The following is a 12863-nucleotide window of genomic DNA, read 5'->3' on the forward strand; positions in this document are numbered from 1 at the left end:
TGGTTTTTTTTTTTTTTTTTTAAGAAAAAAAGAGATAAAGTTACTAATTTCTTGTTCGTTTGAGATCCACTTATTTTGTTGAAATTGAAAATTTTTTGCTGAAAGTATTGTAAATAAAGGTAAAAATTAACTGAAATAGTACAGTAGGATTCATTACTAGTACAAAAAAGTGTAGTGAGAGTCATAAATAATACAAAAAATAAGCTAAATAGTAAAATAAGTTGACAAAAATAATCTTTGCCATCAATAACTTCTGTATAATTTAATGAGAAATTCAAAAAATATTATATATATATACACACACACTAATAGCTAAAACTCATAGAAAATCCAATTAGATTTAAATTAAAATATCAATTTTGCACCACGTGTCCCATTTAATTTTTAATTTAGTGTCAAGTGAATTATTGAGTGCAAAAAAATCGAAGAGTTTAAATCCAATTAAATGCTAAATTGGATTTCAATTCAAGTCTAATTTTTCACTACGTGTCCATCTAAGTTTTTAATTTTTGTGACAAGTGAATTATTAAGTGTAAAAACTGAAGAGGCAAACCAATTAAATTCTAAATCATTAAATATATATATATATATATATATATATATATATATTTTATAGAAATGTATGGTTTGAAAAAACGTAAGTTAATACTATGTATAATTTGAACCTCTTCTCAAAAAAGTTTTAATTTGAATTTTATAATTGTGATTTTTAATTATACGTGTGCATATGTATGGGGCTAAATACTAGTAATTATTAATGAATAGAGTTAGTTAAAGAATGTGTACTCAATATTTAATAAGAATTTTTTTAGAGAAAATCTAATTATTATTACATTAAGAATTGGTCTCTATTTTATCATTTTATTTTACCACTTTACGTGTATCAATGATATTATTATTATTATTATTATTACGACTTTTTGTTCTTGATTTATTTATTTTTAACTTTACCTTTTATAGGTTTTGAACCTTTAGACATTGATAAAATATGAAAATTTTTATTTTTTATAAATGAAGTTTGACATATAAAAAATTGAAAGACATATTTTTAGATGGAAGAGGTAGGGAATTGAATAACAATCAAATCCCCCTTTTCCCTTTGAGTGCAGCGACTAGTCTCTAGAATATTTATAAAGATTTTGTTTAGGGAACGTCAAACTTAATTTAATCAAGATTTGATTAGAGCTAAATTGTTTTATTTAAAAAGACCACTTCTAATTTATCTACACTGACATGGTTTTGTAGCTTTTTGAAACATCTTAAAGTATGAGGATAATTCTATAACAAAAGTCCAAGGAAGTTGAGAACCATATATGTAATTGAATCTTAAAAAAAAAGTTTAAACAAATTACATGGTAGATTATTGTTTCAACAATATTTATTTTAGTAAATAAAACTTATCCCACATGATTTATTCAACATTAAACAATTATTTATTTTTAGAAAGGTTGATGGTGAGAGAAAGTGTGTGTGTGTGTGTGTGTGTGTGTGTGTGTGTGTGTGGGGGGGGGGGGGGGGGGGGCTTCCAAGTTTGGGGTACTCTATATTTGTAGTTCGAAGTATTGGAGCAAAATTATGACAAGTGGATTACATTATCATTTGATTATTACTTGAAACCGTTCACAATCACTCTCAACCCTTTTAGTTTTCCTTATAATCACGTGGTAAGTTAGTGGTATAGAAAAATCAACGTATTACAATAGATATAATCATTTTCACATCCAATTTCACAATTTGTTGACTTATGTAATTATAAATAGTTGACGAAAAGTGGTGAGTCATACAAGTCAGTATTGGGCAAAAATTGACAACTACTTACAATTTGCACAAGTCAGCGAGCCGTGAAATTGGGCATGCGATTGAGCCGAGCCGTGCCTCTTGAATTATTCCGGTAGAAATTCAAATTCTGATATTGGGTTGAACTAATCAAGAACTAGGCCGGGCTATCCAACCTCAATAATTGAAAATATGGGCTTCTGAACCCAAATAAACATTGGGTTACTGTGTAAATCCGGCCCACTGAACCCATAATATATAAACCACCATTTTCGCTAGGGCATTTACTCTAGGGTTTTCAGTGGTCGAGCTCCTCTATATCTCTGTCTCTGCAGCTCGCTCAATAACTGAGAGCTCGTATTTTCTTCGCTTCGCAACCATGGTCTCTCTCTCTCTCTCTCTCTGAATCTGTATATGTGTTTGTGTGTGTATTTAGGCGTGTCAATATACTAATGCTTCGTTTTGTTCAATTTTTAGATTATTTCAGAGAAGAATCGCAGAGAGATCTGCAAGTACCTCTTCCAAGGTATCTCTCTCTATTCAATTTTAGTTTATTGTTTTATTGTTCGGTTTTTGTGAATTGGGTCACTTAGGAAACTGAGGAAAATGAAAGATTAATGAATAATTTAGAAAATTTTGACTTCTGTGCTTAACGTTGTTTTTGTTTATTGAAATGCTAAATAGGAAATCAAAAACCTCAATTCAATTTTTTAAGCAAAAAACTGTGGTGGGTTATTGCTCCAATTTTGATGTAGATATTTAGTTGATTTTTTAATGTGAAGAATAGAGAGCCATTGAATTCAGTGATTATAAATTTTCATTTTTGTCATCATTTTTTTAAGGAAGCATCAGAGAGAATAAGAATTAATAATGGGGGGGGGGGGGGTTTGTTTAAGTTCTTTGCTTTATTGGTATCAAATTACAAAAACTTTGTATTTCTAGTGGGCTTACCGGTTTTGCTTCTTTTTTTTTCGCTCCTATTGATTGAGTTGTGTGAATCTGTTTTTGCATATTTTGATGCATTTTTTTTTATTACTGCAGAGGGAGTCTGCTATGCAAAGAAGGATTACAATCTTGCAAAGCACCCAGAGATTGATGTCCCAAATCTGCAGGCGATTAAGCTCATGCAAAGCTTTAAATCCAAGGGTTACGTGCGTGAGACTTTTGCTTGGATGCACTATTACTGGTACCTCACCAATGATGGAATTGAGTTTTTGAGGACTTACCTCAATCTTCCATCTGAAATCGTGCCTGCCACCTTGAAGAAATCCGCCAAACCACCTGGCAGACCATTTGGTGGCCCACAGGGTGACCGCCCACGGTAATATAAGATATCTTGTATATTTGGTTTCCTGGATTATATCATTAAGCTCCTTTTGCTTTTGTTTGTAAGTTAATATGTTCATACATATAGCTGTTATGTTTAATATTTTCAATTGTTTGAATTTCTAGTGGCCCACCTCGCTTTGAAGGAGGTTCAAGGTTTGGGGATCGTGATGGGTACCGTGGAGGTCCTCGTGGTCCTCCAGGTGAATTTGGCGGTGAGAAGGGAGGAGCTCCACCAGATTTCCAGCCCTCTTACAGGGTAATTTTACTCTTACTTTTTTAATGGACTTTAGTTTGTTTAAATTGTTATTGTGAATTATACTATGCTTGAATTACATAATTAGATAATGACTCCCCTTAAAGTTGTAACTTCTCAAGTCAAGAATAAAAAAACAGTTTTCACATTGTTTTATATGCTTTGTGATCTTTCTGCATCTGATTTTCCAAATGAACTTAATGTTTTGTGCAAGTTAAATTTTTATAAACTTAATTTCAAGGCCTTGAATGGACAGTGTTTACAAAGCAATCTTCTCCACTTCACGGATTGGATTTTTTAGAAATTTGTGCAAATATTTATTCAGTTTTTTCTTTTGACACTTCCTTCGAATACTTCTCGTGTACTAGGTTGGCAACCCTTTTTACTCTTTTTTATGAATTACTAATATTTATCCAAAAAAAAAATAATAACTTACCAATGTTTTGAGTTAGTTTAACGAAACCACACTCCTTAGAATAAACTGTTTGGCATCGAGAACTTACAGTAAAGGGCATGATATTACACTCTTATTTAAAAATTATTGCTTCTGAATTCCAAAATTTTCAATGTTAGCAATTCGGGTCTTTTACATTTTAGATGATCAGAACTCTTTCCTTGTTAGATGCGTCCATGTTATCACTAAAACTATATGCTTTTATGATAATTTATTTTTCAGATTCTTTTAGGTTTCTAGCTAGTTGGGATCTATTGAGTTGAGTTGAGCTGTAGTTGTGATGTGAAATTTTTATGGATTGCATTTAATTTCATGCAGTCTCTTTTGTATTCTCCAAAATATTGCTAGTTATTGAGTGATATTAATTGTTGTGGATCCATAGCGAACCCTAAAATAGGGATTAAGATCCCTTCCCCTTGAATCATCCAATCTCCTCCCATTTTTTTTAGATGTAACACACATGGCATCTAAAAATTCAAATAAATGCCATGTGTCTTGTGTCTGGTTAAAACTGGAGGGAATTGGAGGATTAAGCTATGTATTATCAACTATATAATATTTTACCCTTGAGCTCTATCTCAGATTTCACCTCCTCCCTTTGTAAGAGGAAGGTGGTGACTGGTGAGGGTGGGGTTGTGGGTTCAAGATACATCAGGTGCATGCATACCAGTAAAAGAACAATGCAGGTGCATCCTGATGTTCCAATTGTTGCATGTTAAACCACACAATTTGTCTGGCAGTTCTATCACAATTATACATATCTACTTGTGGTTGAAAATTTTGTATTTTATCGTTGTACAAAGTTGCTGTGAAATTGTTTTGTTGATTAACATGTATGGTTTATGATATTGAGCTACATTTGTAGCTTACGGTATTAATGTACACTGAAATGCAGACACTTGGGCGCATTTTTTTTCTTGCATAATTTTTGACACACACAGCTGGTAGGTATTAGAGCCCAAATCGTAAACCTTTGAGTTGTTGCAATGTGAGCTCTAGACTCTAGAGAATGATGTTTGTTTGGGTTCAAGTGTATTGTGTGTTTAGCATCTTAAGAATTGCTCCTACCTTTATTAATCATTTCTGTTTATATTAATTATTTTACTTGTTCTTTGATATTTCAGGGCCCTGGTGGAAGGCCTGGCTTTGGTCGTGGTGGTGGTGGTAGCTTTGGTGCACCACCTAGCTCTAGTTTTGCTTGAAAAGATGATTTTTCTTCAAAGTTTTTGGTTCTCTGAACTAAAATTTATGAACCGTTCTAGTGTAGTTGCCAAATTTGAGTAGTGTATTTTGATTTTGAAGTATGATGTTGGGATTATGATGAAGATCTATATAATTGAGTTCAATTACTAGCATGTTCTAATTTGGTTGCTGCGCAAATATCCTTTAACATTTCTGTTTGTACACGTGAAAGAAAAATATATCTATGATTTGCATTTGATAAGGATTGCAATTTTTGCCCGACCCGCGGATACTTGGTTCGGCTTGATCTTAATGAGCCGGATTTTACCCAGTTCAATTAAAAATAGGGCCGGGTTTGGGTTAAAAAAAAAAACCCGAAGCGGGTCCAGGTTTCGAACCCGACCCGACCCACTTAAAAATAAAATTACCAAAAAAGCCCTAGTATATATATAAACTTATAAACCCTAACTTATTCATTCTCTCATTTCACTCAGTCCTACCCTAGCTGCCCCTCTCACACTCACTCTCCTCTCATGTCTCATGCTGTCAGCCGTCGCTCTCTCATGCTCTCAGCCTCTCGGTCTCACTCTCTTTGTCGAAGAAGACAAAGACGAAAATCTAAGATTCTCGTTGCAAAGCCTCTCCGATCTCACCCATTGCTCCCTATATTTGCTTTGCATCGAGTTTAATGATAGCTGAAGCCAACGACCACAACCAGGGTGATTATGGCAATGTTTTTTTGATGTTCTTCTTCCATTTTTTCTTTATTTGATTAGTGGGTTTGGGGATTTAGATTCTCTTTGTTTAACCTGTTGGTTTGGGGATTTAGATTTAGTTGTTAAGATTTGATGTTCCTTGCATGTGCTTGTTTTAGATTTTGATTTCAAATGTATTTGGTTTCTATGAATAGTTTGATTTTAGCTAGAATAGGTGCTGATCAAGAGGCAAATTTCCTTTTGTTTTCCAGTTCGCCTGTGGACTTGCTTTAAACCTTAGAGGATGATTGTAATGGAGTTTATTTGAATAGACTTTGTACTGATTTGGATGTGGTTGTTTAGTTTAATGATATCGTCATTTTTAACCAAAAAAAAAAAAAAAAAAATGTTTGATTTCAAATGTATTTGGTTTATGTGAATAGGAAATTTGAATGGATATGGTGGATTTGATTTGAGATTTACTTGGATTTGTTGTTTGTGTTGCTTTGATTTTTTTTCTCAGGAAAACATAATTTTTTTTTTTGATTGGGCCACTGTTAGGGGTTGAAGATTGGGCCCCGAAGTGGCCTAGTTGGGCAAGGCTCGGCGGAGCGGGTCTAGGCCTCAGGAAAAAAATCTATTTAATAAACGGACTGGGTCTAAGCCACGGGTTGAGTCCGGAAACACCTAGCCTGAACCTAACCCCTTGCCATTCCTAGCATTTGATGCTTTTGCCTGCTAACCCATTTGGGAGTCCCGTGTGGATCATCATACATCCTTAGTACACATGAAAGAAAAATATATCTATGATTTGCATTTTATTTCATCGTTTAGGGTTTAAACTTGATGCATTACCAATTTGTCTCTTCCTTAAGCTTCCTAGGGGATGTTGCATTTACAGTCCATATGGGTTAGAGAGTGACTTATTGCATGTTGGGAGGTTGCCATATTGTACTTGTAGCTTAACAACCACTGGAGTTCATTTAAAACTATAAGGGCATGTTTGGTACATGATCTTAAACACATGTTTTCAGTTTTTAAATAATATTATACATATTTTCATACACTTTTTCACTCACACGTATTTCTAAAAAAACTGAAATCTGTTGTTTAAACACACGTACCAAAAAGGCCATAAAACTTTGCTTGCTCCTAACCTTACCTTTGATTGGGAGGATGGAAAAGTGGGAGGATAGAAAATAGGGTGAGGATGAAAAAGTGAAAGGATCGAAAAGATTTTAGTTTCCCTTATTTGTGTTTGGATAGAATGATGAAAAACATTTTTGTTTGGTTGAATAGAGATTTTTTTTTTTTTTTTAGAGTTTTAAACCTATGGCGTCTGCTCCTAATAATAGTTCTTTATTATCAGACTAAGACACCAATTAGTTTTTAGTATAGGTGAGAATTGAATTTCAGATTTCTTATTTAATCTTCAGAGACTTTATTAATTGAATTAACTTGGAACCCATAGTTGAATAGAGAAATGAAAGGATAAAAAATGGAGTTTGTATAAATTTATTCATATTTTCATATTAAAAATAATGCTCAATTAAAAAATAAAAAGCAAACAACCAACCAAAAAAAAAAAAAAATGCAATCACCCAAAGTTTACTTAGAAGGAAAAATTCATACCTAATAAAAAATAAGAAATAAATTAAAAAATTAAAAAGAAAAAGCATCCCAAAAAAAAAGCACCATCTGGTACTATGGTGTATGTATCACGGATTCACGCACATCATCATATATATATATATATATATATATATATATAATCAACGTCCAATTAAACTCAAAAGAGAAAAAAAAAAAAAAAAAAAAACAAAGAACAAATGGTAGGAGTAGCCCAAAAAAAAAGTAAAAAGAAAATGTGGGCAATTTTGTCCAAATATTTTTGCCCACTTTTCACTCCCATTTTCTCTCCAATCTGGAGAGAATGTGTTTTAAAGGAGGAAAGAGAGAAAACTTGTGGGCCCTATTAAAATCTCTCATATTTTCCACCTACAACCAAACAACCAAAGACATCATTTTCTTTCCTTCATTTTCTATCCTCCCTAAAATCACTTCAACTAAACATATCCTAAGAGTTTGTTTGGTTGGGTAAATTTTAGGGAGGAGAGAAAAAATGAAAGAAAACGGGGAGGTAAAAAAACTTATTGGGATTTTTGGTTTGGTGAATTTGTGGAAGGAAAAACTTGTGGGACTCAGGGACCTACCAAAATGTTTCTCTCCAAATTAGGATCTGTTTGGATACCGCTTATTACTAGAAATTGAAAACACTGTAACAAAATAATTTTTAAATATGTGAATAGTGTCGTGAAACTTAGTTTTAAAGTTGATTTTGCTAGATTCCGTACTTACGGGTCCTGTGAATAGTACACGGGACCCACAGAAATGAAACGCAAACATGCAATGCTAGGGGAAAAACGCTATCCAAACTCACACTTAGTGTGTGTTTGGGTTAGGATGAAAAATGAAAATTATTTTACTATTCAACTTATTTTCACTACTATTCATGGGCCCAATTGCACTTTTTGGCATTATTCATGTGTCCCACTATACTATTTCAATTAACTTTTACCTTTATCTATAGTAATTTCAGTAATAAATTTTTAATTTTAGTAAAATAAGCAGTATTCAAACACGTCCTTAGAGAGGGAATTGAGGAGAAAACCATAACAAAACTTCTGGACCAAAATGCCCTTAAGTGACCCTGTGCACAGTACATTGCTGTTTTCTTTCCTTTTTCGCCTTTGCTTTTTGGTTTCAACTTTTTTTTGATATTCTTTTTACTCGTCTATCCGGTTTGTTTGTTGATCCTACTTACTACTGTGTTTTTTGTTTGTTTGTTTTCAAATTGGTGGTTTTTTTTTTTTTTTTTTTAATTGAATGGTGGCTTTCACCTTTATAATATAATATAATATATATAAAATATAATGGAAAAGTTTTTTTTTTTTTTAATTTAATGATTACAAAAAAAATTATTTATTATATTATGTAATAAGGGCATAGGAATAAATACAAACTACATTTTCTATCTTCTCATTTTTCTTCTTAACCAAACAAATGAGTTTTCTACCCCTCAACTTTTCCATCTTCCTAACCAAACACTGAGAAAACTAAAATATTTTATATCCTCCCACTTTTCTATCCACTCTCTATTTTTTATCCTCTAATGGTTATCAGTATCTCAACCTAGATCTTAAGATTTTAAGATCCTATATGTCTAAATTGTCCTGATTCGTGTTTTGTGTGAGATTCCGATTTGGATGATCTGATTTCATAGCAATACTAAAGATCTTGTGCTATAAAAGAAAATTCAGAAATTTTGTAACCTTAACCTAATAAACAAAATCACAAAAGACAAAAGAGACAACTAAAGAGTAGGAGGCAATTGCAAGAAGTTAAGAAATCCAATGGTGACACCATTGTGAGAGAGACTATCTTTGACAAAGGTGATTTTTTGTGTGTGGGTAATTCTGCTAACAATGACGAGAATGTTATTTATAATGATCAACCATACTTTGAGGAACCCATCCAAGATATCCAAAACTTTGGTCTTGATGACCGAGTGTGTTTGTGATGTTTAAATCATTGTTATTTGTTTTGTGTTATTTATGTGAGACATTAGGTATTGACATTGTTATTTACTTTGAGTTTTTTATGTGAGACTATAGGAGGAGAAATATTAGTTAGGCCAATTATAATATGCCATGTCAAAATTTAGTGACAAATTCCAAATTTGTGTGTTATTAAATTAATTAAATCAAATGATGACATGTGTCATCCAAGATGATATCACATTGGCAAATTAAAATTTATCACTTGTCATTTGGCCCACAAAATAAAGATAAATTTCCTATTCATAATTGATGGATAATTACCTTTATTAAAATAAATATATAAAATAGAGATAATTAAATAACAATTAACAAATTGTAGTAGGAATTTTTGTTGATTATTATCTTTATCAAAATAGAATATTTGTTGAAATAGATAAATAGAGATCATTATCTATAAGAAGATTTTGGGCCAATCAGAGTCTACTACTTATTTTCAAAGAGATCAATTCGAGGTGAGACTTATCCTTTGAAACCACTATAAGTAGAGGACATCCCTTCTCATTCCACCAAATCTTCAAGATGTCAAAGTTCTGGAAAAATTCTGCCTCAATTGAATCAGAGTTGAAGTTCAATTGGAATCAAGCTCAAAAACCTCCATAAACTTCAAAGAACAGCAAATCTCCTTCAAATTCAAAGAATCTTCAAAGAACAGCAAATCTCTAACAAGCTCAAAGCCAGAATTTGTTGTGAAGATTGTTTGATCCATCTTCTGATCAAAGTGAAGAAGATTTCATGTTTAAGTCAAGATTACAAAGTAGATAGAATCAGAAGATTACTCTTTTGTAAAAAGAATCAAAAGTGGAGAATTGTATTCACTTAGAAGTTGGTATATGTGTATTTGTAATTTGGTACTTTGTATTTTATTAGTAATTTCATTAATTTGTATCAAAATATATTTATTTGTATCATTCACTTGGAAGTGGGTCAAAACTCCTAATAGTCAAAACTAGAGACATAAAGAATAAGACTTTTAATAAGAAAAGGAATATGGTAAGGAGGAATACAACAAGGAGGGGAAACTAAGGTAGCTAAGCTACCAAGCGAAGGCCCTTGTGCTGATCCTACGATCCAATCACCAAATCCTCTCACCGATCCTGTCCAAATAACCTTGTTTTTCTGTATTGATACACTTTTTTTTAATGATATTTTTTTGTATTGGTATACTTGTTTTTTATGATATTTCTTTTATGGTTATATCTATGCTTTGAACCTTATATCCTCTCTATAGCTAACCTGAATAATTTGTATAAAGGTATAATTTGCATAAAGGTGTAAATGTGACTTCTTGAATTTGCATAACGGTCTCACCTTATGTCGCATAAATGTGTGGAGTACTTCTCATAGTCTTCTACAAACTCAACTTAAATTCGCATAAAGTCTTCTACAAACTCAACTTAAATTCGCATAAAGGTGTGGAGTACTTCTTATAGTTTTTTACAGACGCATGCACCTTCATCGCCTTAATGCCCATTACAATAGCTTCATCATGTACTTTAGCATTTTCATGTTCTCATGTTCCCAGTATTGAGAACTTAAAAACATGCAGTTCCTTCAAAACTTGCAGTTCCTTCGTAGTAATGATTGTTGTACAAGAGTCTAAGAACTTGGTATTCTTGATAGTTAGTCTCCATCAGATTGTCCTTGCCTAATTGTTCAGCAAATATATCTAGTGTAGTATACAGAAAGCCCTCTAAATCATTCTGTAATTCAACCGCAATTTGTATAGCTTTGATTAGCTTACGATGCCATGCATGGAGAATTTCGTTAGTTTTCTCCAATATTTCAATATTTTTTCTTGTAAAAAATTTTAATATGTCGTATTCTATTTTATAAACAAAATAGAAAGACAATAAGACTGGTATATTGATTTAATCATACTATATAAGTTTAAAATTATGAAAATTGCATGATATTGTGACTAATATAAATAGACATGTTTCATGCTTACTAAAAAATGCAAATATCATTTTGATAAATAAAAATAAAAATATTCTTCAACAATTTTTTTTTTTTTTTTTTTTTTTTTACATTCTTAATTGTGTGTTATTAAATTTATTTATTTTTCTTTTTTTGGTAATTGTTTCCACCGTTACAAAATTAAGAATATTTTAGTAAGAATACCATATTTCTAATCAATTGTTTCTCATATAAATCTTAGTAAACTAACATTAAAATTTCATTATACTTAATTAATTAATGTACCACTTAGAATAATTAATATAGGAATATATATATATATATATATATATATATATATTGTAAGGACTCAATTTGTAACGATCTCAAATTGGTGTATTGGGTTTGAACGTTAAAGGCCCAAACAATAAATTTGTAGAGAGTGGGCTAAAAGGCTAGGCCTTGATCACTGGATAGTTATTAGTCATGGTGTTCATGATGATTACACAAAGGTGAACCTAGCGTATCTAAGAAGACTTTCTCCTCAACACGGCCTAAGTGGCTCCGATCCTTGGACCTCGTCCGAGGAGCTTAGTGTTCTTATTATTCTTTTTACGTTAGAGTTCAATGGTCCTGGAGACCATTTTCTTTTTGGCGCCTCCTCCTCCTTTTACACTAGCTTTTCCCCTCTCTTAAACGTCCACATGTAAGTTCCGCTTTTTAGGGCTGATACTTGTCTTGTCAGTCCATACCCAAAGTAGTTGGGGGTGGTTGTAAAAGCTGAAGAGTATGGCCCTATCAGGCGCAGAGTACTTAATTGCAGTATTGGCAACCTTTCCCTTGAACCGCTTCTACACTGTACTCGCCCTTTCTTCTGGGAGAGCTCTGGGGGCTGCCTTTGATGGCGTGCCATTCTTTCCTTCTAAGTTTTGGGATGCTGAGGACAAGATCGTCCTCGGCTACACCTCTAGGCCATTTGGACTTTCGTTGCACGTCCTCGGCAACGTCTTTCCTCGGCTCGGGCCTTGAGCCCTAATGTAAAGTGGGCCGGGATCACAAATTCTCTGGCCCCACATATATATATATATATATATATATATATATATATTTATATGTATGTATTTATCATATTAGTAATCTTCTCAATCACATAGAATATATACTACAATTTTGGTTCCATATATATATATATATATATATATATATATATATATATATATATGTATATGTATGTATGTATGTATAATGTCACTAAATGAAGTTAGGAAATCCAAATGGTTATGACTAATTTTTAGTGAGTTCACAAATATTTAATTCTTTATGGCTATTGTGTCAATTATTGTCAAAGCGACTAAACAAGAAAAAGATTGTCATATTATAAATCAATTATTATCATTATTATAAATAAAAATATTTTCTTATATAATATTTATAAAAATAATAATTTAAATTCCTATAATATAAATAATTGATGCATAACTATATATAATGAGTATATATATTTACTCCATTAGCTAATTCAATGTATTTCTTCTCAAAAAAAAAAAAAAAAAAAAAGCTAATTCAGTGTACTAATACTATGATGTAAATGCAATCTTTCTTGAGGTATAAGTCTAAATAAAGGAAATCCCAAAGAAAGCACCACATGGCAAAACATT

At 32.0% G+C, this 12863-nt stretch overlaps 1 protein-coding gene across 1 annotated transcript; it reads left to right on the plus strand.

The window, feature by feature from the left end:
- Positions 1 to 2004: 2004 nt before the first annotated feature.
- LOC126698989 (40S ribosomal protein S10-1-like) lies at positions 2005 to 5167 on the plus strand. The gene is made up of 5 exons (XM_050396534.1): positions 2005 to 2158; positions 2254 to 2302; positions 2818 to 3097; positions 3229 to 3361; positions 4937 to 5167. The coding sequence occupies exons 1-5, from the start codon at positions 2156 to 2158 to the stop codon at positions 5012 to 5014; spliced, it is 543 nt and encodes a 180-aa protein (XP_050252491.1). The 5' UTR covers positions 2005 to 2155; the 3' UTR covers positions 5015 to 5167.
- The last annotated feature ends 7696 nt before the right edge of the window (positions 5168 to 12863 follow it).

Source organism: Quercus robur, chromosome 9 (assembly GCF_932294415.1).
Source record: "Quercus robur chromosome 9, dhQueRobu3.1, whole genome shotgun sequence".
Lineage (NCBI taxonomy): Eukaryota > Viridiplantae > Streptophyta > Magnoliopsida > Fagales > Fagaceae > Quercus > Quercus robur.

Bases quoted from the DNA above. Each gene is read 5' to 3' on its own strand.
- LOC126698989 (XM_050396534.1), top strand. The intron at 2,303-2,817 runs GTATCTCTCTCT...TTATTACTGCAG, and splicing joins CTGCAAGTACCTCTTCCAAG to AGGGAGTCTGCTATGCAAAG. The intron at 3,098-3,228 runs GTAATATAAGAT...TTGAATTTCTAG, and splicing joins CCACAGGGTGACCGCCCACG to TGGCCCACCTCGCTTTGAAG.